Source organism: Triturus cristatus, chromosome 6 (genome assembly GCF_964204655.1).
Source record: "Triturus cristatus chromosome 6, aTriCri1.1, whole genome shotgun sequence".
NCBI lineage: Eukaryota > Metazoa > Chordata > Amphibia > Caudata > Salamandridae > Triturus > Triturus cristatus.
The window spans coordinates 214,046,433-214,072,649 of record NC_140589.1 but is presented as its reverse complement, the minus strand read 5'-3'; the positions used below and the strand labels follow the sequence as shown (position 1 = coordinate 214,072,649).

The 26,217-nt window shown below is 47.8% G+C and overlaps 1 protein-coding gene across 3 annotated transcripts in view; it reads left to right on the top strand.

Annotated features, from left to right (window-relative positions):
* Positions 1-26,217, top strand: part of PLA2G7 (phospholipase A2 group VII) — a 357,931-nt gene that overhangs the window by 174,289 nt on the left and 157,425 nt on the right. For all 3 annotated transcript variants that reach the window (XM_085610561.1, XM_085610558.1, XM_085610560.1), the window contains exon 4: positions 12,874-12,967. In XM_085610561.1, the coding sequence (XP_085466687.1) occupies positions 12,874-12,967 (94 nt within the window). The remainder of the gene's footprint in view (positions 1-12,873; positions 12,968-26,217) is intronic.

The following is a 26,217-nucleotide window of genomic DNA, read 5'->3' as shown; positions in this document are numbered from 1 at the left end:
TGACTTTAGCAACCATGGGACGGGGGCCCTTAGAAGGTTGAGAGCGTGATGACCTATTGTTCCCATTGCTGGTACCATAGCTAACTGCCCGTAGTTTGTAACGCTGGCTGTGCCCTGCCTGGATGCTGTGTTTTCTGCCATTGCATGGGCACGTTATTTGTCAGGCTAATGTTGTAAATACCTGGTGCTACAAATGGTGCTGTGGCCATGGAGATGAGATTTGAAGGATTGGTGCTGTGTTGCTGTTGTACCCCATGCTTGTTGTGAGGTTTGGTATGTTGCCCATGTGTTCCCCTGATTTCTGCTGGCAACAGGTTTGTGAAGCTGCTGGTGTGTTGCCCCAGCATCCCTATGTTTGTCAATGGGCCCAAGATTGATGTGGGGGTGTATCCGGCTAGTTGTGTGTTGTTCAACCATGGGCATATGGCTTGTGAGGTTTCCTGTGTATTGTCCTTTTGTCCCTGTGTCTGCTGCTGAAAGTAAAGGCTTAGCGTTTGGCCACCAGTCTTAAGTTGGGTCTATGGTGTTCAGTGGGGGAAGGGAGCCTCTGGAACTGCGTTCTGTGCTATGCCACTTTTATGCCCTTAGGTTGGGATTGGTGAAGGGGGGATAAGGCTGAGAGAAAGAGTCTACCTTGTACTTGTTTTTCACTGTTTACCGCTCCCTGGTCCACCGCGGCTTTTGGTGCCGATCGTGTGGAGGGCCGCGGCTCCTCCCCTTGGACTGGTAGTTCCGGCGGGGTATTTAAATCTTATGCCTGCACGGCCGCGCAGCAATAGATCATAGCGCGCCGACAGGCTGAACAAAACGCACATTATTTTTAACTCTGTTTTTTAAACTAAGAAATACCTTTATTCTTGAAACTTGGGATTGGTGAAGGGGGGATAAGGCGGAGAGAAAGATTCCACCTTGTACTTGTTTTTCACTGTTTACCGCTCCCTGGTCCACCGCGGCTTTTGGTGCCGATCGTGTGGAGGGACGCGGCTCCTCCCCTTGGACTGGCAGTTCCGGCGGGGTATTTAAATCGTATGCCTACAAGGCCACGCAGCGGACGCGCGCAGCGGCAAGCCCGCCTGCGCCCGTCCGCGCCAGGACGATGCCAGAATTCCCGTGGGGGTGTTGAATGCTAATGCCCCTAGGCTTTACTTTACGTCTGCGCAGTTGTTTCAGGTGAGACAAGCCTCAGGTGAGACAAGCCTTAGCACCCTGTCCTCGCGCCGAGAATCTGGAAGGTCCTTCCTCTTGCTCACATTGTCTTTTTTCATGCTCTACTGATGCAGCAGATAGAGATGTAATTGTTAAGAACTGCGTAAAGCCCCATTCTCCTAAACTGGCTGGTTCCTGGAAAGGGTTTCTGGCAAATGTGAGGTCCTTACCTAAACATACAACTGAAATTTGGGATTTGCTGAGCTCGGCCTCGTTCGATTTTGGCTTTGTTACTGAAACATGGCTCAAAGCTAGTTATATATTGCCCTTGCTTTGCCACATGGCTATCGTATCCTTCGAGTGGGTGGAGTAGAAAAAAGAGAAGGGGGGGGGGTGGCAATTATCTATAAAGAGGCGATAAAAATAACTCTGATTCCTTTCAAGATCGCTCAATGGAAATGTGTATATTTAAAATTGAGATTACGCCCCAAGATACTATTAAAGGCGCTCTTGTTTACCGTCCTCCGGGGCCATTAAAAGGCTTCAATTTAAAAATAATGGAAAAAATTAGTCCTTATATAATTGCATCAACGCAATTTTTGCTACTTGGAGATTTTGATGTTCACTGTGAGGAAAAGGAAAATTTAGAGGCGTCGACTTTTTTAACTGACATGGCCTCCTTAGGCCTTAACAAAATTAATTCTGGGCCCACACATTCAGCGGGTCACACAAAATGACGTCATCTTTTCTACATCTCCCCATATTGTTGCCGATCCCACCTATCCATTACTATGGTCAGATCATTTTATGATCCCTTTTAAAAAAAATTGTAAGTCTAGATCTCTATTGATGGAACATGCCGCGATAGTTTCACAAAGACAATGGCCGAAGATCACTCTGGAATCTTTCAATAAAATCTACTCTCCCCCTAGGTTCAGAGAGTGTATGGACAGCTCCACTAAACTTAAGATCTGTAATACTTCCTTAAGCAAGGTGATTGATACATTGGCACCTAGGACAAACCATTTTGGTATTATCAGAAGGAAAAAGAAAAATGAAGAATGGTACACGGATGTATTACGTTGTGAGAAGTCCAGATGCAAATATATGGAAAAGTCTTGGCGCAAATCCCAGTTGGAGGCTGACAAATTACATTTTAAACTGGCCCTTGCCAGTTATCATAAAAATATTAAAAAGGCACGTAAAGTTTATTTTATATCAAAATATTATCAGGCTGGCAATACATCGAAAGATCTCTATAAAATTCTTAAAACCTTTACTCATCCGAAGGCATGTATGCAGGTGATCGACCACTCGTAGGGGCTGTGTGATAACCTTGCGTCATATTTCGATGATAAAATCACCTTGATCTACAAACAATTCCCTCTGGGGAGAGATCAAGGTTCTTTGGTTAACTCTGACTCAGTTTTGCGATCGGACCCAGGAGATGGGTTGAAACGATTTGGATCTTTGGACATCGCACAAGTAGAAGCTATGCTAAAAAAGGCGAAATCTGGTTCGCCCTTGGATATTATGCCCGCACATAAATTCGCTCTTTTAGCCTCATCTTTGGCCGCTCCCATTGCTGACATTTTGAATTCATCATTATATGAAGGCAGTGTGCCTCTAGACTGGAAAGCAGCCCAAATAATTCCCATCAAGAAGAAAGATCAGGTGGCGAATGAGGTGCTCTCCAACTACCGTCCCATTTCACTTCTTCCTTTAATGGGCAAAATGGTAGAGAGCCAGCCTGAACTGCCAATCCATGTCTTCCCTGGACCAGAAACAAGCATCCTCGGACCGGTTTCCGGCTAACAGCCCTCATCAGCAAGGCTAGCCATCTCCTTGTGTTTGCTTTGTGCGCCCTAAGTTGGCAGGGTATGCCCAGACGTGGGTCCCTTGCTCACTTTGCCACTGGATTCAAGCTAGCCTGGCTGATGAAGGGTGTTACCCAGAAACCGGTCCCAGGATGCTTGTTTCCGGTTCAGGGAAGACCTGGCTTGGCAGTTCGGGCTGGATTGTTCCCAAGAGGCACAGGGTCAAGACTGATTTGCATATAGCTGGGTCTGAACTGAGGTGGCAAATTGAGCTAAACAATGATGATGGATTCAACTCAGATCTGTGACTGGGGGTGAGTGTCTGAAAAATTTTAGCGCTCTGTCCTTTTTTTTTTTGTTTTTTTGTGTGCTTTATTCGCCCTAAGTAGGCAGGGTATGCCATCATCTCCTTGTGTTTGCTAAGGTATATGTGGGCAGTACCAAGCATATGGTACACATCAGGATCTGGCAACACTTGCGTGCAATTGCCAATGATGACAAAACGTATCCCGTAGCTCGACACATCAATGAGAGACATGGGGTAACAGCAGCGATCTGGCTTATTTTGTCATAGTGTCGGTCCCGAAGCATGTAAGGGGTGGCAATAGGGAGCTCATGCTACGTAGATTAGAGTCCCGCTAGTGCTTTATAGAGTCGCTACTTGTGGAGCTGCTTGGTACAAATGTGTTTTCAGGTATGTTCGTAGTGGAGAGAGCGCACAGATCCCTTGGCCCCAGGCCCCCTCCGGGAGCGACGCCTAGACCGATTATAGCAAAACTACTGAATTATCAGGACAGGGATGCGGCCCTCCGAGTGGCCCGGGAGAAGAAGACTCTGGTATACGAAGGGTCAACCATCTCGCTCTACCCGGATTTCACTGCCCGAGTTCAGGAGGCTAGACGTCAGTTCGCTCCAGCTAAAAAACAGCTGCGGGAGTTGGGCCTGGATTACGCAATGTTGTATCCGGCTAAGCTGCGAGTCAATAGACAGGGCAAATCACACATCTTTCTTGACCCTAAAGCTCTGCAGAAAGCGCTGAAAGACAGGAGTAAGGAGCAACGACGGAGTCCTGAGAAGCAACTGCAGGGGGGAGTAACAGATGGTGGAATGGACGACCAGGACTGACCCTGAATGGCAGGCAAGAAAGGGACGCACTTTATTATTACAGAGCAACTTTGAGTGGGTGGTGGCGGGAGCGAGGGAATGGCTAATGTTAGTTGAGCTGGGAGCACTGGACTGCCGCATACTCGTAGCCTATGGCGCTAAGTGACTGCTGAGTGTTCACTAAGGGGGATTTGCGGGGTGGGCCCTCGCGTGGGGACCAAGTCATGACTGGTAGGCTATACTGTTTTGTACACTGGATGGGGCCGGGGTCCTCGCTGGCTGTCTGGGATTTAGGGATTGCTGGCGTGGTACAGCGAGACGCGGCCACGGTATGGCGTGGGGGCATATATTCGCTAGTCGCACCGGGGGGGGGTCGACAATGGGTGCCGGGTGTTAACCCGCTATACACTAAGACCTGAGCGACCTCCGCCCAAGAGTGAATTCCACAACTCGGGGGGGGTCAATTTGTTGGGGGCAGGTTGGTGGGAGGAGTAGGTAGTCCCTATACGGGATGCTGCAGGGCCAAGTTGGGGGGGTATGCTGTGGGAGGGGGGGGCGGGTTTCAGTTGTCAAGTTAGGAGGTTATACTGTCAGGGTTCATTGTGTTGCGCGCTTCGGCGCATTTGCCTCATGCGGCACACAGTAGCATACGATGTGCGCTTCAGAGAGAATGGCAATGCCTAACAAAGTAGATTCACCAGGACTGCTTGGCTCAATTAGAGTGCTGACCTGGAACGTCAGGGGCCTGAATGACCATCGAAAGCTACGTAAAGTCCTGCACTACCTTAAAAGGCACGATATAGATGTGGCTTTCCTACAGGAAACGCATCTCCCTAACCATAGCCCCATGCTGCGCACTAGAGGGATGGTGGGTAAAGCGCACGCGGCCGGTTTCACCACTCACTCTAGGGGGGTGCTGACCTGGATTAATCCTAGGGCGAACTACAGATTGCATTTACTGGCCGCGGACGGCGCGGGTAGGTTTGTGCTCTCGCGTCTCCAAGGCAGAGGGCTGGACTTATTGCTGGTCAATACCTATGGCCGAACTATGACTGTCCGCAATTTTACACAGCGCTGGCGAACACAGTGAGGGACTGCGGGGTGCAGCACGTGTTATGGGGTGGAGACTTTAATGTGGTCCTGAATCCCGAACTAGATAGATCGGGAGGCCCAGCCAGGACGCAGTCGGCTGCAGCTAAGGTTATAGAGCGGGAAATGCTTTGTTTGGGTCTGGCGGATGTTTGGAGAACTCTTAATCCTGAGAGGGGGGGCTACACGCACTACTCGGCGTATCACAACTTACATACGCGTACAGATTACTGGTTGGCGTCCACGTCTCTCCTGACGCAGGTACGAGCATGCCAGGTGTTACCGCGCACTCTATCTGATCATTCCCCGTAGCTGCTGCTCTTAGCGGCACCCAGAAAATCCGTTCCGCCGTTTTATGGCGGTTCCCCCCATATTCGGTGCTGGATCCCCTTTTTAAGGAAGAACTAGCTGAGGCGATAGCGTTTTCCTTAGACACTAATGTGGGCTCCGTGGACAGCTTTCAGACGATCTGGGAAGCATTCAAGGTTTACATTAGAGGGGTGGCAATGGCCAAACACTCGGGTGTTACGGGTTATCCGGCAGAGACTTTCGACATTGGAGCGTAAACTGGGGGAACTGGAAACTAAGCAGCGCTTAGAGGCGTCGGCAGACATCGTGGAGGAGATGAAGGTTCTCCTGGCCGAATTCCATGAGGCTGCGGATGTGGAGGTGCTGCATTTGGGGGAAGTACGCCACAGCCAGGGTATATGGGGAAGGCGATAGGCCTGGTTCTGTCCTAGCTAATATACTAAGGGCACGCAGGAGTAGAACTGCTATTACCCGGATTAGATCGGAGGAAGGCGTGCTCTTAACGGAAGAGGCGGATATTGCTGCGCGCTTTCAGTCGTATTATACTAACCTTTATGCTTCCCAACAGACCGATATGGAGGAGAGCATCCGGGATTATTTGGATTATATTAAGATGCCTTTCCTTACAAATGAGCTTAGGAAATTTCTGGCCCTTCCCATAGAGAAAGATGAGATATTGGAGGCACTGGCGAGCATGAAGGCAAGCAGCGCCCCAGGGGTGGATGGCCTCACAGTGGCCTTTTACAGAGCATTCATAGATCAGCTGCTCCCACACTTGACGACTCTGTTTGATGATATGTGTGTGACGGGACACATGCCGCAATCCATGAGAGAGGCTATTTTAGTGGCGATTCCCAAACCGGGTAAGTCATTGGAGGAATGCAGTTCTTATAGGCCGCTGTCGCTGCTTAATGTTGATACCAAGCTATATGCGAAAGTCTTGGCCACACGTTTGGCGCTGCTCACATCAGAACTGGTGGCCCCGGAGCAGGCGGGGTTTGTCCCGGGCAGAAACCTCACGTACAATCTAAGGACAGTGTTTGGTACTATGCAGCATGTCCGCCGGGACACGCGTGCTTTGGCGGTCTTCCTGGACATGGAAAAAGCTTTTGACTCGGTAGAATGGCCGTTCATGCGACAGGTTCTGACACGAATGGGGCTGGGCCCGGTCTTTTTACAACTGATCGGGGTGCTGTATGGGGGACCTACAGCGAGGATACGTCTGGGCGACCTGGTCACGGAGACTATACCCATTTCAAGGGGGACGAGACAGGGTTGCCCCCTGTCGCCTATATTATATGCTCTGGTGGCGGAGCCCCTGGCTTGCGCCCTCCGAGAATTTTATAGTCTCAGAGGAATCAACTTCCCTACGTATAAGATAGTGTCTCCACGTATGCTGACGATACCCTGTTGTACGTCAGGGACTCGGAGAATAACTTAGCCCCGGTACTACGGGAGGTGGTTCATTTTGGGGCGCTCTCTGGCCTGAGAGTTAACTGGAATAAGTCCATAGCTTTCCCGCTGACCCCGATTACTACCCCTTTTGAGATGGAGTACCCGCTCCAGTGGTCGGACGATTCGGTCCGATACCTGGGAATCCAACTGCATATGGATTCGGAGGTTGTACTCTCCGAGAACTACGGTAGAGCCATCAGCAAACTTGAAGATGATGTATAGACCTGGATCAAGCTACCCCTCTCGTTGATGGGTCGAATATCCATTATGAAAATGGTAGTGCTTCCCAGATTCCTATTTTTGTTTGTCAACATCCCTATAGTACTTTCGCGCGCCTTCTTTGTTAGACTGACTGGGTCCTTGCTGCGGCTGGGGTGGGCGGGTAAGCAGGCTCGCGTTAGCTGGCACGTCTTGACGTTGCCCTGCCTCTTGGGTGGTCTAGGGGCACCTGACCAAGAATTGTATTACAGGGTTGCCCAGGGTGCCCAGGCTCACAGCTGGATACATGGCGATGACGATGTTCCATACCTCAAGCTAGAGAAATTGTTTGCGGCTCCGCTCCCGCTCCCTGCTGTTATATTTGAGGCGCCGGATCGTCGGACTGGGTTCTTAGACTCCTTGAACTCGACTCGGCACGCATGGAATACCATTTTACAACAAACGGCGGGGGCACTATTATACTCACCAGCTATGCCGCTTGATTGGGCGGTCTGGCTATCCCCCTGCAGAGATGAGGGGGTGGTACGGTCCCTCCGTGCGATGGGTATACGCTCGATGGGGGATCTGTTTGCGGACGGCGTCGCTAAGACATGGGATGAGGTTTCTGCCACGGCGGAAACCGCCACACAATTGCAGCGTTACCAATTCCACAGGGTGAGACATGCCTGGAGGCAGCTCCTAGGGGACGATATGGCTGAACCCCCGGAGGTCCAGGAGTTGTCCATTATTAAGCATAAAAGTCCCCGCAAGCTAATCTCTAAGTTATACAATACTGCGATGTCGCAGGAATACACGAAGGCTAGGTTAGCCTGGCAGAGAGACCTTGAAACTGCAATAGACGATGCTATGTGGGTATACTGCTGTTCGGGGATTCGACGAATATCTTTGCATGGCAGACACAGGTTGATCCATTTCAAGTTCATCAATAGAGTATATTACACTCCGGAGAGGCTGCACTGGTATGGCCAACGGGACGGGTCTGCTTGTGAAAGATGCAACCACCCGGTGGCTGACTTTATGCATCTAGCGTGGCACTGTCCCGGTATACGTAACTTTTGGGAGGCGGTCTATGAGCAGATAGCTAAAATAGCAGAATTAGATTTAACTCCTGACCCTGCGGTGGCCCTTCTGGGGCACTCCAGAGTGCTGCCCAGAGCGGTGCGACGGCTGGTCGACATGGGAATGCTCATGGCGAAGCGTAGAGTAGCGCTTTGATGGATGCGTGGCCCCTTGCCTACAGTGGCGCAGTGGACGCGCGATGTGCTTTACTGCTGTACACAGACGGAGAGGTTCAGTGAGCTTCTCCCACCGCGCAGCAGACCAAAAATGTTTTGGGGGCTATATGTTGATTATTTCGGGAGGGGAGGAGGTGGGGAGTGTGGTGGGGGTGAACAACTTAGAAGTCTTGGGGCATGGTGCAGCGGTAGAGGGCGAAGGTGGGGAGGGCACATCGTTCACTCTCTGGTGCGCTTTGGTTTAGGAAAAGGACAGGCATTTGAGACGCATCAGGACTGGTGGTGCGTATTGCTGCTGGGCGCAAAATAAGCTTTAGGCAGGTTACTGACAGTACACCTCAACTGTTGTGAATGGGGGGGCGGGGTAGGAGTTGAGTGCCCTTTGGGGGTTGGGTTTTTTCTTTTATTTTTTTTTATATGATTTCCCCTTTTGTTGTTCTTTGTGGTGGGGACCAAAGAAAAGGATAAAACTGTGCCTCCGCTAGGGGGAAAAGGCTATTGGTAATGGCATACAGGACTGAAAGCACGGAAGGTATTTGGTGCTGCAGCATCTGAATACAGTGATGCCCAGCCTCCGGTATGTGGGATAAACTGGAAAGATATGTGATTATTTGCAGCATGGCAGCCGGCCTCAGGGTTGTAGGCGCACAGCTATGTATGTCAACATATGTGGTCAGTTTAAAAAAAAAATTAATAATAATAATTAGAGTCCCGCTACATTATTATGCTTAATTGCAGGATTCCCAATGGCCTAAATTTGGACTAAGAGTTGTTCATATATCTGTGACACACATTCCCTTTGATCTCAAGAGATTTCTTCCTGCTCCCTTACAGCCTGGTATTAGTGTTTTAAGCCGCACGCAGAATTGCATTCTGCAGGTCATTTTATCTTTTTAGTTTCTTGTTTTTTCGCTGACACTTGCTGCACAGAATCACACACTCCTTTTTGGCACTCATTATCACTATGTTTGAGGTTAAGTATGGTACAGGAGAACTCTTACACTGTCCTGGTTGCACGTGACCGTTAGAAGTGCCGCGTAATAGGGTTGCTCGCATTGGAAACTTGTCTTAGAAACAACTCTTTATGTGAAGGGTGTCTGCTGATCCTTAGGATATGAGTTCTTCCTCCAGTACAGCCACAATGTCTGCAAAGCAGCTAGCAACAATTGTTATTTTGCAGCGCTTGTTATTCAGCAAGCACCTGCTATTTTGCGCGTATCATGAGGTGTAGCCACAACTTTGTGTGTTCTTGTGGGTAGCAGCAGGTACATTTCAACTTACTATCAGTCACAGTTTGCAGCCTATCTAGTTCTGTTGTTCTAATATGCAAGTCAGAGTGTGACTTGGACTAAGCACGCGGTGGGTTTCCTGCAATGTAATACAACACTCTGCTTGACTCAGAACTCTGCTTCCCGCAGTATTGTAGTTTACAATTTTCTGAAGTGCAATATCATTTTCATTCCTTTTTTCAGAGTGCAGTGTTACAATCGAATGTATGTTTATACTTCAACACAAGCAGTGCAATTATTGGTATATTCTTTGTATATATTTTTTGTATATTGTATGCTGTTGAATACATTTACATTTAATTTCATCTGTGGTATGTGCAGCTGCTCATACATAGTATGTCTTCGGTGTCCATTACTTGTCTAGTGGTAACAAGAAGCATTTCAGGACTTGACCATGGCGGCCGCGCTATGTGAGCAAGTGGCTGTGTCCACCGAAACGCGTCATTCCATCCGATGTCTTTGTCTGCCTAATTAAACATTTGTTTCGATTTAGTCAGTGAGTGGCAGGATCTTCCATGATAGATATATATTGATATAGATATATTTATATATAGATATAGATATATAGATTTATAATAGATATGCAACATCATCCAGTTGAAGAATCCTTCCTGTTGCATCACAAGACAAAACTTTTATAATGCAACTGCTCTTAGTTGAAGTATAGATAGGTATGAGTTCATGAAATAGTTCAAAGTTTATTTGCTGCAACAGCATGACTTTTCGGAATACCACTCTGTATTCCAATGTCCATGGATACAAATCCTTGGAAAGCAAGAAGCCTAGGGCAGAATAAATCCAAATTTGTGTAGCGAGGTTGCAGTAACATTGTACCATGATTTTGTAGCAAAGACACCATGAAACACAAACACAGTTATACCTGCTATTTCAAGATGGCCTGCCTCTCCAGAATATGGAAGAGTTTATGGCTTGCTTGGAATTGTAGTTTTTTAGCATGCTGCCGCTTAGCAGATGTTCCGCTCGCACAACCTCCGTCCACAATAGGAACTAGGCGTGAGCTGGTCTTGAGAACAGCTTCTCTGCCCTCTAGCCATACTAAGCAGTAATGAATGTCTCTAGCCCCACTTCCTGACAATAAAATCCTAGACTCCCTTTGGAACTAAATAACTCTTCCTGATTATGTTGTTCAGACATGATCACTAATAGTAATGGTGATAGCCTGCACTCCTGAATAGTATACACTTAGTATCAATTGTTTAACGTATTCAACATTTTAACATTAATGGTGCAATGCTCAGACCCTGACTAGCCCCTGTCAGGTACTCAATACATCCTCCTATGCAAGCAGTTTCTGGTTGTTGTTTGTCGTATTCAGACATGATCACTATCTTTAAGCGCCATCCTAGCCATCTGGGAACGTACTGGATCTGGTTCAGTAGTAGGGGTGGGCGGAATTTGCGAAATTGCCTTTCATAAAATTTCGCGAAACGGCAAAAAAAAGATTTTCTGCGAACATGCGAAATTTCGCGTGCTCGTGGAGATTTTGGGCTGATTAGTGCTTCCTGTTGAGGTTTAATTTTTGTGACAGGAGCATCGTGCCAGAATGAATCCTTCCCTGCATGTTTATCCAAGAAGATGCCACCGTTTTGTCCAATACCTCTACTCGAGTCAACTGAAGTACTTTCTACTGGCTAATCATCAGTAAGTGCTACCTCGTTGGGTAAATGCATAGTCCGTCTCCTACACTACAGCTGCGTAAAGGGCCAGAGAGTTGTCTTCAATGACCATGTGTGCCTGTAACTTTGACACCGCGCCAGTGGGCGCCAGGGTCCCTTGAGTGAGCTGTCCATCATAGTGGGGAAAGGGCGGGAAGACGTTGCACACCGCTAGTGTGTGTGGGGCCAAACGGGCGGGGCTTCTAGGCCAGTTCACATGCCTCTTGTTTATAAAGGATCAGAGCAGGGTCTCTGAGGCAGACAAGGAGAAGGAACCGCCTTGTCACAGGAAGTCCACGAGGATTGCGCTCGAGATAATCAAGGATGCAAAGACCACCGGCAAGGATTACAGCTAACATTTCAGGGTGGAAATGGGGAGAACTGACATCTGCTTAACCACATTCACGAATTCTACACGAGGATTGCGCTCGAGAAAATGAAGAATGCAAACACCACCGGCAAGGATTACAGATACATTTTAAGAGTGGAAATGAGGAGAACTGACATCTGCTTAGCCACCACCACGCTCACAAATCTTTTGGCAGATTAATGCGTTCCAGAATTTGAGCTTCAACAAGTGCTTCCTGTTGAGGTCTAGTGACAGGAGCATCGTGCCAGAATGAATCCTACCCTGCATATTTCCGTTCCGCCACGGATCGCGGAAGTTTCGACAAATTCCGCCGATAGTAATCCCTAAAATACTCTACTAATAGCCATTCTTCATACCATATATAAATGAGTCTAGACTATATAGTGGTGCCCCCCAGAGATTGGCAGTGTGTGTCTGGCAGCAGCTGTTGTGCCCTTGATTCTTATGTCATTGTTATATTGTTCACATAGCTGCAGTTATTCAAATGTTAAACTCAAAGAGAATTCACAGTTCCAATTCTAGAGACATTTATGTGCTTTATAGCTTAAAAAATACTATAGGTCCGATTCAGAAAGGGACTCTGCACTTGGGGTGGAGTCTGTGCACTCGTGGCGGAATCTCTGCACTGAGCACAGTACGGAGACTCTGCCCCGAGTGCGAAGACTCTGCCCTGAGTGCGGAGACTTCGCACTCGTAACTTTACGAGTCGTAAGTCCCTTCGTGAATCAGATCCTAACTCTCCCTTTTAAACCTATATGTGCTCCGTTCTAAGAAATTAATGTGTTTCAACCCCCAAAGGAATTTCCTATCTACTTTCTAGCTGAGTTGTGGGCCCTCTCCTGAAAAGGTTTTGTAGGTACTATAGCCCTTACTATGAGTAGGCTGGTAACAGCAGGTACTGGCCCCATTGGAATTACAAGATTCGTCAGAATGCTGCTGAACACAGCCATAATCCCCACATGAAACTCCAGGGAAAAATGAGGAATTACCAGGGGATCTGTAACTTGAAGGGAAGGAGGAAGGACATACTCATTGATTAGGCTCTGCTCGAAACAAGCAAGATACAAATGGTGTGACAGGAAATGTCTGTATTTTTGTTATTGTACCAGAGGCTACTTTAATAATTGTCAGTCACTTTTTTGTGTTTTTTCTTTTCCACACAAGGGTCTGTAACATGTCCTGCCAAATGGAATGCCCCTTTTCGATCTGGTGAAAAATATCCACTCATAATTTTCTCTCATGGACTCGGAGCTTTCAGGTAATGCAGCGTTTTAAAGGATATATATTTTTTTAAATCTTAAAATCATTAAAACGTTTTTTAATACCTTGAGAGTTGATATTACATTTACACAGTATTTACTAGTATAGGATGTGACTTGGTTAATGCATCTTCTAAAAATGCTGGCAAATGTAGAAATTACATCTTAAGTCCTGTCATTCTTGCAAATGCTTCTATTTATCACTGTATTGGATCTCTGACAAAATTTCGAAGGTCAGAAAATCGACCTACAAAAATATCGCAACACAAATATCGATGTCAAGAATATCGACATCCTATCTACAACATGGTAAGTGCAAAAATATCGAGAAAAAAAATATAGATGTCAAAAATATCGTTTTTAAAAATATCGTTTTTTTTTTGTTACAATAAATGTTAAATAAACATAATAATACTTATAAATAAATTAAACATAATTAAATATATTTAATGTTAAAAATTAATAATTAATCAATATAATTTAATAAAAAATGAATTAAACATACATATAATATATAATATATATACTTACTTAATAATGTTTTTATAATTATTGTTATAAATTATAAATTATTTAAAAATATTAAAAATTGAAAACACATTACACACATAAAACAATAACATAAATAAAAATTAAATAATTATGTATAACAAATTTACAAAATTACATTTAATTTAAAGATTGTTAAAATTAATTATATACTACATTAGCTAAAATAATAAAAATAAATATTAAATAGCAGAGACAATAAAACTACTACTCCAGCTCCCAAAAAAACAACATAAAGGAAATTTTGGGATAGCGCAGGGCTAAAAATTACTATATCCACTCCAGATAGTGTAACAGTAGGGAAAGTGTTGGATAACGTAGAGGTATAAATTACTATTCCGACTCCAGGGAGTGCAACAGTAGGGAAAGTGTTGGATAGCGTAGGGTTAAAAATTACTATTCCAACTCCAGAGAGTGCAACAGTAGGAAAAGTGTTGGATAGCATAGGGGTAAAAATTACTATTCCAAATCCAGAGAGTGCAACAGTAGGGAAAGTGTTGGATAGCGTAGGGGTAAAAATTAGTACTCCAACTCCAGAGAGTGCAACAGTAGGGAAAGTGTTGGATAGCGTAGGGGTAAAAATTACTATTCCAACTCCAGAGAGTGCAACAGTAGGGAAAGTGTTGGATAGCGTAGGGGTAAAAATTAAAATTCCCACTCCAGACAGTGCAACAGTAGGGAAAGTGTTGGATAGCGCAGGGGTAAAAATTAATATTCCAACTCCAGAGACTGCAACAGTAGGGAAAGTGTTGGATAGCGTAGGGGTAACAATTACTATTCCAACTCCAAAGAGTGCAACAGTAGGGAAATTGTTGGATAGCGTAGGGGTAACAATTACTATTCCAACTCCACAGAGTGCAACAGTAGGGAAAGTGTTGGATAGCGTAGGGTTAAAAATTACTATTCCAACTCCAGAGAGTGCAACAGTAGGAAAAGTGTTGGATAGCGTAGGGGTAAAAATTACTATTCCAACTCCAGAGAGTGCAACAGTAGAGAAAGTGTTGGATAGCGTAGGGGTAACAATTACTATTCCAACTCCAGAGAGTGCAACAGTATGGAAAGTGTTGGACAGCGTAGGGGTAAAAATCACTATTCCAACTCCAGAGAGTGCAACAGTAGGGAAAGTGTTGGATAGCGTAGGGGTAAAAGTTACTATTCCAACTCCAGAGAGTGCAACAGTAGGGAAAGTGTTGGATAGCGTAGGGATAAAAATTACTATTCCAACTCCAGAGAATGCAACAGTAGGGAAAGTGTTGGATAGCGTAGGGTTAAAAATTACTATTCCAACTCCAGAGAGTGCAACAGTAGGAAAAGTGTTGGATAGCGTAGGGGTACAAATTACTATTCCAACTCCAGAGAGTGCAACAGTAGGGAAAGTGTTGGATAGTGTAGGGGTAAAAATTAGTACTCCAACTCCAAAGAGTGCAACAGTAGGGAAAGTGTTGGATAGCGTAGGACTAACAATTACTATTCCAACTCCAGAGAGTGCAACAGTAGGGAAAGTGTTGGATAGCGTAGGGGTAACAATTACTATTCCAACTCCAGAGAGTGCAACTGTAGGGAAAGTGTTGGATAGCGTAGGGGTACAAATTACTACTCCAACTCCAGAGAGTGCAACAGTAGGGAAAGTGTTGGATTGCGTAGGGGTAAAAATTACTATTCTAACTCCAGAGAGTGCAACAGTAGAGAAAGTGTTGGATAGCTTAGAAGTTAAAAATAACATACTTTTAAATAAAATAATTATTTAAAATAATTAATAATTTAAGTATTAAATAACTCAAAATTACTTACAAATACCAATACATATTTATTAAAAACATAACTACCAATAAATAATTAATTCACAAAAAAGTATTAATAAATACCAATAAATAATAATTAAGGAATATTAATTACCAATTTAAAAATTATTCAACAATTACATTTTTTATACCAAAAATTAATTATCAAACATTAATTACCAATTAAAAAATCTTAAACAATTACATATTTTTTTAACACGAAATAATAATTATTATACATTAATTACCAATTAATAATATCTTAATATATTAATTAGAAATATCACTAAATAATATTTAAACATATTTAATTACCAATTGATTATTAATCAACAATAAATTATTTTTCATAACCAAAAAAGTATTATTTTAAATATTTACCAATTAATAATTAATCTACAATTAATTAATTATCAATACCCAACTACAAATTTAATAATTACTTAATTAGATTTCAGGCTTTCACACTATTCCCCTATAAACGCACGAAACACTCAAATAATAAAATACAGTTAACATAATTATCAATTAATCAATTATTCAAAACTAATTACCAATTAATAAAAACTTAATTACCAATTAATACTTAACAATAATATAATTAACAATTAATCAATTATTCAAAACTAATGACCAATTAATAAAAATTAATGACCAATACTTAATTAACAATAATATAATTATCAATACCAATAAATAAATATAAATATTACTTAATTACAATTAAATTACTTCCCACCCTCTTCCCCTATAAACCCACAACCCGCTACAGAATTTAAACGCAAAAATTATTTTAAAAAAATTTATAATTCCTAAAAATGTATAATTAATTTCATATTATTAAATTACTTCCCACCCTAATCCCCTATAAACCCACAACCCGCTACAGAATTTAAACGCAAAAATTATTTCAAATTAATTTATAATTCCTAAAAATGTATAATTAATTTCATATAATTAAACTACTTCCCACCCTGTTCCCCTATAAACCCACAACCCGCTACAGAATTTAAACGCAAAAAATATTTAAAATTAATTTATAATTCCCAAACATTTATAATTAAATTCATATAATTAAATTACTTCCCACCCTATTCCCCTATAAACCCACAACCCGCTACGGTACTAAAACACAAAATTAACTTAAAAACAAACATTGTTAACATATATAAATTGTATACATATATTTTAAAAACAGTAGAACACTTAGCAAAAAATAATTAACACATACATATTAAATACATAATAAAATACATAACAATATTATAAATATCGATATTAGTGACATGGATATTAGTAACATCGATATATTTCATATCGATATTACTAACTTCGATATTACTATCATCGATATAACAAAAATCGATATTACTTACCTTAGGGTCGATATTCTGTCCATCGATATTCTTGACATCGATATTCTGTCCCTACGATATTCTAGACTCGATATTATGGTAGGTCGAAATTAAATTATCGATATTTAGACTGCTCACCCACTGTATTGACAGACCCAAACAGAATTACCATCTCAGCCATAGCACTAGTTCCGCAGGGGATTTACAGAGGAATGGGCCTAAACCGGCACTATAAGTACATGCTTTCATTTATCCACCTCTTTGTCCACTTCAAAAACCGAGCCGCATTGTATGGACGCTTAAAAAATCCAGCTCAAAAAACGCCATGGAGGCTTACTGTTGCTGCACGTCATTAGGTTAGGTTTCGCAGCCGATTTGCTGTTTTTACTTGTGCGATTGGGAATCATGCAGTAATGGTCTTTGCAATCAATAATAATGCAGGAAAGTCACCTTTGTACCCTATTGTGGCCATTCAAAACCTTCCAGATCATGGGTATTTAGGACATTGGGTACTTGATTGAGGGGTGTGGAAACGCTTTTCAAGCAAAAATCACAATCCTAGTCAGGGTGAACCACAAAGGTTACTAAATTAACCTGTTCTTAACCCTCTGGTAACCTTGTCACAAAAGGGTTAACTTAGAGGCACTGTTTTCAGTATTTATGTAGCACATAAACAGAAACAAAGTGAAAACCCAACGCAAGAAAAATCCCACACATATTTAGAAAAATTTGGTAAAATTAAATAAATAAAATGGCACCAAAACAAATTAAATCCAATCGGTAGAACCAAAGTTATGAATTGTTAAAATGTAAGTGAAAAATAGCTACAACCGTGGGCATCTGGTCGCACAAGATTTGAGCAAAGTCAAAAGTTATTGCTGACTTTGATGGAGTGTGGTTCAGATACAAGAAGTGGATTTGGACCGGTCTCGGCATACCTTCAAACTTAGAAGAATCTTTGAAGAAAAGTTTCAGAGGAGGAGGCGTCGTCCTCAGGGAGCCTCTGGATTTAGTCATGGTGAAGATTTTTACATTCGGACTTTGTCCCTTTTTGGGAAATCGCAAATCTCCAGCCGGATGAAGCTGTAGCTGACGAGGGCTCCACGAGGCCAGATACTATTCTCAAGATTTGCTGCTGCCGAGAAGAACCTACAAAAACAACAAGGTGATGGATGCAATGCTTGAATTAACCTCTGCCTCTAAAAATCGCTCTGGCTGCATCCCAAGCCATCGTTTTTCGCCCACCATACAACCTCAGTTTGGACCAGCTCAGTCTTGACCCTGTTCCTCATGGGAACAGTCCAACCCGAACTGCCAGGCCATGTCATCCCAGAACTGGAACACAAGCAACCCAGGGCCGGTTTCACCATTTTTATGGGCTAGTTCGCTGGGTATTGCATGATTCCAGTGACACAGTGAGCTTGGGACTCACGTCTGGGCATACCCAGTGCACTTTGGGTGTCTAATGCAAAAATAGCAAGGTAATGGATGGAATGCTTGAATTAATCTCAGCCACTGGCAATCATTCGGCCGCATCACAATCCATTGTTTTTCTTATGCAATGCTTGAGCTGGTTTCTCATGGGAACAGTCCAGCCTGAACAGAACTGCCTTGTTTTTGTGGAGAAAAATGTAGCATGAGCTACCACTAAGTCAGGCTGACCGGCGATAGACCTTGGGCAGATCAGCAAGCAGGTAGGTCCCGATCTTCTGTTGGTTCTCAGGCCACTTTTTGGTGGAAAGTGTTCCTGAGTTTTGGATTTTGGCTCCCTGGGCACATTTAACACAACTTCTAAGGGTCCAGGACTGGGTGGGCATCACTTGGAGGACTGGACGCACTTGAGGCAGGGTCCAGGTGTGGGTTCAAGAATGTGGAATGTTGTGTACCTATAGCTCAGAACAGGAGGCCAGCCAACTATCCCTTATTAATCCTAGGATCAAGCAGCAAGGCAGGCCTAAAGCATCAGGGCAGTTCTCTGAGGGTACAAGGCAGGCTTCAAGTTGCAGGGCAGTCATCTGAGGTAGAAGGCCGGCACCAAGTTGCAGGCAGTACTCTGAAGTACAAGACAGTCTTTCTGGGGGTCCTCCGCCAACTGAAGAGTTGGTCAGAGAGTCTGATATTTATGTTTGGTGCCATCGTTTGAAGTAGACAAAACTTCTAGACTACCCCCCCACCCTTGGCCTCCAATCTGGTTCAGCTCCCTGCCCAGGCTCCAAAAGGTCTAGGATGATAAAAGATTGGTGTTAAGTTCTTTGTGAGTTTGCTTTGAAATTTAAGTGAGGCAGGGAACGGCTCCACCCCTACCATCCTAGCAGGATGGCCCATCCCATCCCATCCCTTTTGTCTTTATTGTCTGGGAGGAATATACAACAGCCAACTGCCACTCTACTTACAGTCATATGACCCAGAACACAGGCTGCAGACACCAAGGTGCCGATTACGATCCGGTAGAAAAAATCCCCGTGCGACTCGTATCCGTTCTTTTTACCGTACGAATCGTACAAGTTCCGTACGAACTGGCAATCACGATTCGCATGGTAAAAAGTCCATACGAACCGCATTTGGAATCATTCCCCACACGTCCTCGGGTCGGAAAATGTGTCCGACACGTCCTCGGACGATTTACCGTACAAACGTGAAAAGTCAAGTCCGACCGAGGAATCACGATCCCACCCGTGCGTCCGAACTCACAACCGTATGGTAAAAACACCGTCCGCACCGAACTCCCATTGCAACCATGGAGATATGTGCCCGCATACGCGCCAAACACTCCCCCCAGCACCCAGACGTTCGAGTCGTACTCCCCGTTAGTTAATGTACACCCCCCCCTGTATGTACACCCGTGTACGTGTCGAACCCCCACCCGTGTATGTACACCCCAGTACGATCGAGTCGTACCCCCACCCCTCTACGTGTCATACCCCCGTGTACCTACACCCCAGTACGTTCGAGTCGTACCCCCACCCCTGTACGTGTCGTACCACCGTGTACCCACACCCCAGTACGTCCGAGTCGTACCCCCACCCCTGTACGTGTCATACCCCCGTGTACCTACACCCCAGTACGTTCCAGTCGTACCCCCACCCCTGTACGTGTCGTACCACCGTGTACCCACACCCCAGTACGTTCAAGTCGTACCCCCACCCCTGTACGTGTCGTACCACCGTGTACCCACACCCCAGTACGTTCGAGTCGTACCCCCACCCCTGTACGTGTCGTACCCCCGTGTACCCACACCCCAGTACGTTCGAGTCGTACCCCCACCCCTGTACGTGTCGTACCACCGTGTACCCACACCCCAGTACGTTCGAGTCGTACCCCCACCCCTGTACGTGTTGTACCACCGTGTACCCACACCCCAGTACGTTCGAGTCGTACCCCCACCCCTGTACGTGTCGTACCCCCGTGTACCCACACCCCAGTACGTTCCAGTCGTACCCCCACCCCTGTATGTGTCGTACCCCCGTGTACCCACACCCCAGTACGTTCCAGTCGTACCCCCACCCCTGTACGTGTCGTACCACCGTGTACCCACACCCCAGTACGTTCGAGTCATACCCCCACCCCTGTACGTGTCGTACCCCTGTGTACCCACACCCCAGTACGTTCGAGTCATACCCCCACCCCTGTACATGTCGTACCCCCGTGTACCCACACCCCAGTACGTTTGAGTCGTACCCCCACCCCTGTACGTGTCGTACCCCCGTGTACCCACACCCCAGTACGTTTGAGTCGTACCCCCACCCCTGTACGTGTCGTACCACCGTGTACCCACACCCCAGTACGTTCGAGTCGTACCCCCACCCCTGTACGTGTCGTACCCCCGTGTACCCACACCCCAGTACGTTCGAGTCGTACCCCCACCCCTGTACGTGTCATACCCCCGTGTACCTACACCCCAGTACGTTCCAGTCGTACCCCCACCCCTGTACGTGTCGTACCACCGTGTACCCACACCCCAGTACGTTCGAGTCATACCCCCACCCCTGTACGTGTCGTACCACCGTGTACCCACCCCCAGTACGTTCGAGTCGTACCCCCACCCCTGTACGTGTTGTACCACCGTGTACCCACACCCCAGTACGTTCGAGTCGTACCCCCACCCCTGTACGTGTCGTACCCCCGTGTACCCACACCCCAGTACGTTCGACTCGTACCCCCACCCCTGTACGTGTCATACCCCCGTGTACCTACACCCCAGTACGTTCCAGTCGTACCCCCACCCCTGTACGTGTCGTACCACCGTGTACCCACACCCCAGTACGTTCGAGTCGTACCCCCACCCCTGTACGTGTCGTACCCCCGTGTACCCACACCCCAGTACGTTCGTCGTACTCCCACCCCTGTACGTGTCATACCCCCGTGTACCTACACCCCAGTACGTTCCAGTCGTACCCCCACCCCTGTACGTGTCGTACCACCGTGTACCCACACCCTAGTACGTTCGAGTCGTACCCCCACCCCTGTACGTGTCGTACCCCCGTGTACCCACACCCCAGTACGTTCGAGTCGTACCCCCACCCCTGTACGTGTCATACCCCCGTGTACCTACACCCCAGTACGTTCCAGTCGTACCCCCACCCCTGTACGTGTCGTACCACCGTGTACCCACACCCCAGTACGTTCGAGTCCTACCCCCACCCCTGTACGTGTCATACCCCCGTGTACCTACACCCCAGTACATTCGAGTCGTACCCCCACCCCTGTACGTGTCGTACCACCGTGTACCCACACCCCAGTACGTTCGAGTCGTACCCCCACCCCTGTACGTGTCATACCCCCGTGTACCCACACCCCAGTACGTTCCAGTCGTACCCCCACCCCTGTACGTGTCGTAACACCGTCTAAGTACACCCCAGTACGTTCAAGTCGTACCCCCACCCCTGTACGTGTCGTACCACCGTCTATGTACACCCCAGTACGTTCCAGTCGCACCCCCACCACAACCTCCTAAGTACGGAGCGCACCCCATGCCCCAACATCACAACCGCATGTACGAGTCGTGCCAAGCCACACACAAGGACAGCACCGTACAACCAAATGGCCCATCTACACACCGTACACACGCTCAAAACGCACGTACACAACCAGGACAAAACAAAACAACACAAGAATACAATATTCGAATGGCACAAAGCCACTAAACATGGCCAACAAACACTAAAAAAACACATACACTGACCTGCAACTGCCAAAAACAAACAGAGGCCCTAAACACCACCACTCCTTATAACACACCCACCCAAACTTCAAACACAGCCACACCCACCAATGGACCAATAAAAAGGGCCCACACACACAAACCATGAGCCTTTGCAACAGACTCACTGCTGCCAGACACCACAGACAACTTACAGCACCTTACTACAAGCTTCACCACACCTTACACTTGCACATCTCCACACAACCACCTTCACAAACACACCCTCATCACATTCACACACACACCTGCACAACCACACCCACACACTCACAACCATCCACACACCCCCCCCACCATCCACACCCCCCCCACCATCCACACCCACACCCCTCACCATGCCCACTACCAAGAATCCAAAGTTCAGTAACCGAGAGTTGGAGGTTCTTGTTGATGAAATCCTCAGAGTCGAGCCACAGCTCTTTGGAACATTGGTCAGAAACACCAGCATGACAGCAAAAACAGCCATGTGGCAGACCATCATCGATGCTGTGAATGCTGTTGGGGACACCAGAAGGACCAGGCAGGAATGCCAGAACAGGTGGTACGATCTGCGGAGGAGGGTCCGAGCCAAGAGGCAGGAGGAACACGACCAGGCCAACGCCACCGGAGGAGGGCCCTCCCGCAGACCCGTACACTACCAGCCCTGGGAGGAGAGGGTGATGGCCATACTGCCGGTGGAGGCAGTCGAAGGATTAGAAGGACTCCGAGACCCGGGTGAGTACACAAACAACGCACCTCACATGGGGGGAACGGCATCCACAAACAAAATCACTAACAGGCACGCAACCACCCCAAGCCATCGCATGACTCAACCACACTCCATGAGCACGCACATGCCACTGCTGCCACCATGCCCCATGCACCCAGCTGGACAATGTCAAGTCACAGGCCACAGAAGACACCAACACATGACACGGTAACCCGGATGGCGGGAGGCTGGGCCCCAAAAATCACATAGTGCAACTCCGAAGCAGACAACAATGCCCTCTGCCCATATGGCCTAGGTCACAGCCAGACAAACAGTGTGTCCCAACACAGGAATGACTTGCCAGCAAATGGCGGACGCCTTGCATCAACACATGGGGGTGAAGGCACTGTTTTGCACATGACAGCAGCTAATGAACAGCCAACATTGTGAAAGAGTGGCAGCACACACCACCACAGCAGCAGCGCACATACACACATCACACCCAATGGGTGCCTGGAGATCAGAAACAAACTCACATCAACAAGCCAAGGGCCACTCAAAGATCTGCTAACAGTGTGTGCCCAGGAAGCTGGGCTGAGGTGACAGAGGGTGACACACAGAGGGAGGGAGAGGGGGACAGAGAGGGAGGGAGACACAGGGAGACGGACAGAGGGAGGAGGCTGACACACAGAGGGAGGGAGAGGGGGACAGAGAGGGAGGGAGAGGGGGACAGAGAGGGAGGGAGACACAGGGAGACGGACAGAGGGAGGAGGCTGACACACAGAGGGAGGGAGAGGGGGACAGAGAGGGAGGGAGAGGGGGACAGAGAGGGAGGGAGACGGACAGAGGGAGGAGGCTGACACACGGAGGGAGGGAAAGGGGGACAGAGAGGGAGGGAGACGGACAGAGGGAGGAGGCTGACACACGGAGGGAGGGAGAGGGGGACAGAGAGGGAGGGAGAGGGGGACAGAGAGGGAGGGAGACACAGGGAGACGGACAGAGGGAGGAGGCTGACACACAGAGGGAGGGAGAGGGGGACAGAGAGGGAGGGAGAGGGGGACAGAGAGGGAGGGAGACGGACAGAGGGAGGAGGCTGACACACGGAGGGAGGGAAAGGGGGACAGAGAGGGAGGGAGACGGACAGAGGGAGGAGGCTGACACACGGAGGGAGGGAGAGGGGGACAGAGAGGGAGGGAGAGGGGGACAGAGAGGGAGGGAGACGGACAGAGGGAGAAGGCTGACACACGGAGGGAGGGAGAGGGGGACACAGGGAGCGAGACACAGGGAGAGCAAATCAGCCGTGTGGCGTGTGCGAATGTCTGCTCGTCAGCAGGTAGACTGCGTGCATGTAGACAAGGGTGGCCAGTCCCAGAACCCCCCCTCTTCCCCATGGCAAAACACAGGGCCATGTCACAACCTGTTCACGAGCACAACGACAGCTACCTGGACCATATAAGTGTGTGGATCCACTCCATGTGCACATGTACAGTGCTACACGGAAGGCGCCAATGCATGGCTCGCCACACCTGCCCACTCCACTGCTGACTGCAGTCACACTTGACGCAGCAAGGAAGACCGTGCCACACATAGTTAAAGGGGCCAAAGTGGTGCACAAGGGACACACCCATGCACAAGTGCACTGTGAGTGGAATGCAAGACAGATCCCAATTCCAAGAGGAAATGTCCCAACTTTGAAACTGATGAAACATGGATGTTGCATGGACCAAAATTAACATTGTCTCTCTCACACACAGGTCAACGTCGTGGTTCACCCCCCAACACTGGGGGGGAAGACTCACAGGACCCGGATCTGCGGGAGCCCGATCCCACCGGCAGCGACCACTCTCACCACTCTGTGGACGACCCCGACCGACCTGGCCCCTCTGGTGTCCAACCACCTGCAGCACCTGCGTCAGGTACAACTGTGCCAACCACCACCCCCACTCCTGCCACATCCCAGGAGACACCCAGGATCCCTGCCCCAACACCACAATGCAGCCAGGCTGGCCAGGAGGGACACGGTGTCCCGGGCACCCAGGAGGAGGCAGGCGACAACGCCAATGCCACCCCTCAGGGGTCCCGGAGACCCGATTTACCCACAAGGGCAGGCCAGGTGCAAGTGGGCAGGGGTGGAGGGAGTGGAGGACGGCGGAGGCGCGAGCCTGACCAGTTGGCTGGGGAACCGGTATTTGCCCATGTCCGAAACATCATGGACACATACCGGCAGGACACCACGGGCATGGCCCAGGTTGTGTCCACCCTCAATGAGATCAAGGGGACCCTCGATGAGATAAAGACCCAGCAGGCCCAGCAACATGCCTGTCTACTGCGACACCAACGGAGGATGGAGGACAGACAGGCTGAGCAAGTGACGGCGTTCCAGGGGATTCACGATACACTCCGTCGGATGGCCGACAACATGGCCGACCCTCCCTGTGCCAGAAGAGAACATCACCACCCACAGGGAGGGATCAGGAGGAGGAGGAGGAGGAAACATCCGACGGAGCATCCCAGACGTCGTCACGGCCTGCTGCTGAGGGTCCCCGCAGGAGGCCGGGTCGTCCACGGAAAGGACCGTGAGGGTCGGCGCTACATCACCATCTCCCAGGACACCTGGCCTGGCACCTGGCCCACTGGACCAACAGCATCACAGCATCAAGAGACATTCTCTGCCACATGGCCCTGCTGGTCACTGGCTGACCAATGTTGACAAAGACTGTGGCATGGACTCTGAGGATTTACATTGGCAAGGACACCAACTCCCCTACTGAACTTTGGATTCCAAACTCCCGGAAAGCCCCTCACTTTGTCCCCTCCCCCCCCCAATAATAAATCACACTATGAAGAGTAGATGCCTGCTGGTTGCATTATTACCTAAAATGTGTCTTGTAAAGTCTAAACATGCCTGAGTCATCTTTTGTCTTCACCCATCCACACCCTGGGGCCTGAGTCTGGCACAGGACACATGGGTCACAGTGTATTAGGCAAGACAGACATGGAGCACCATACACACCCGTGATGGGCCCAACCAGCTGAGGGGGGGGGGCGAACAACCGTGCTGACAGACACATTGAGTACAGCAACAGTCATGCGCAGAGGTCAGGGATCCAGTCCAGTGTCCTGGGGGGCACCCAGGTATGTGTAGACGGGTGGCAGAACCATGTCCTGCAAGCTTGAGTCCGGTGGATGCAGAGAATGGGGTCCTGGACAACGTTGGATGCATGGGGATGGCACATGTCACAATACCCACACAGTCATGGACATCATGGCCAATACACAGTCTCAGCCCACACACACAGCATGCATCTTGCTACTCGACACATTGACACATAGCCACAATCAGGGAATACCATGCCAGACATGCTGGATGCACCGTGGCAACACACCAGCATTGACTGAGAAGAGGCACCTTGGAGGCATAGGGACACCTTTATTAGTCATGTTTTCGGGATTGCAGAGGCAACTTGAAGTACACATGAACACATCATGTGGAGTAACATGTGGGTCCAACACTGGCACCCCCCTTCTGCAGCACAAATGCGTGTTCGCCATGGAACTGGCACACAAGCGTCGGCTAACAGCTAAACACCCACAGCTGCTCACGGAGAGCCTGCCATACACCATAGATCCGCAGATGTGGAAGTCCCACACCATGTCAAGCCAATGCTAACCG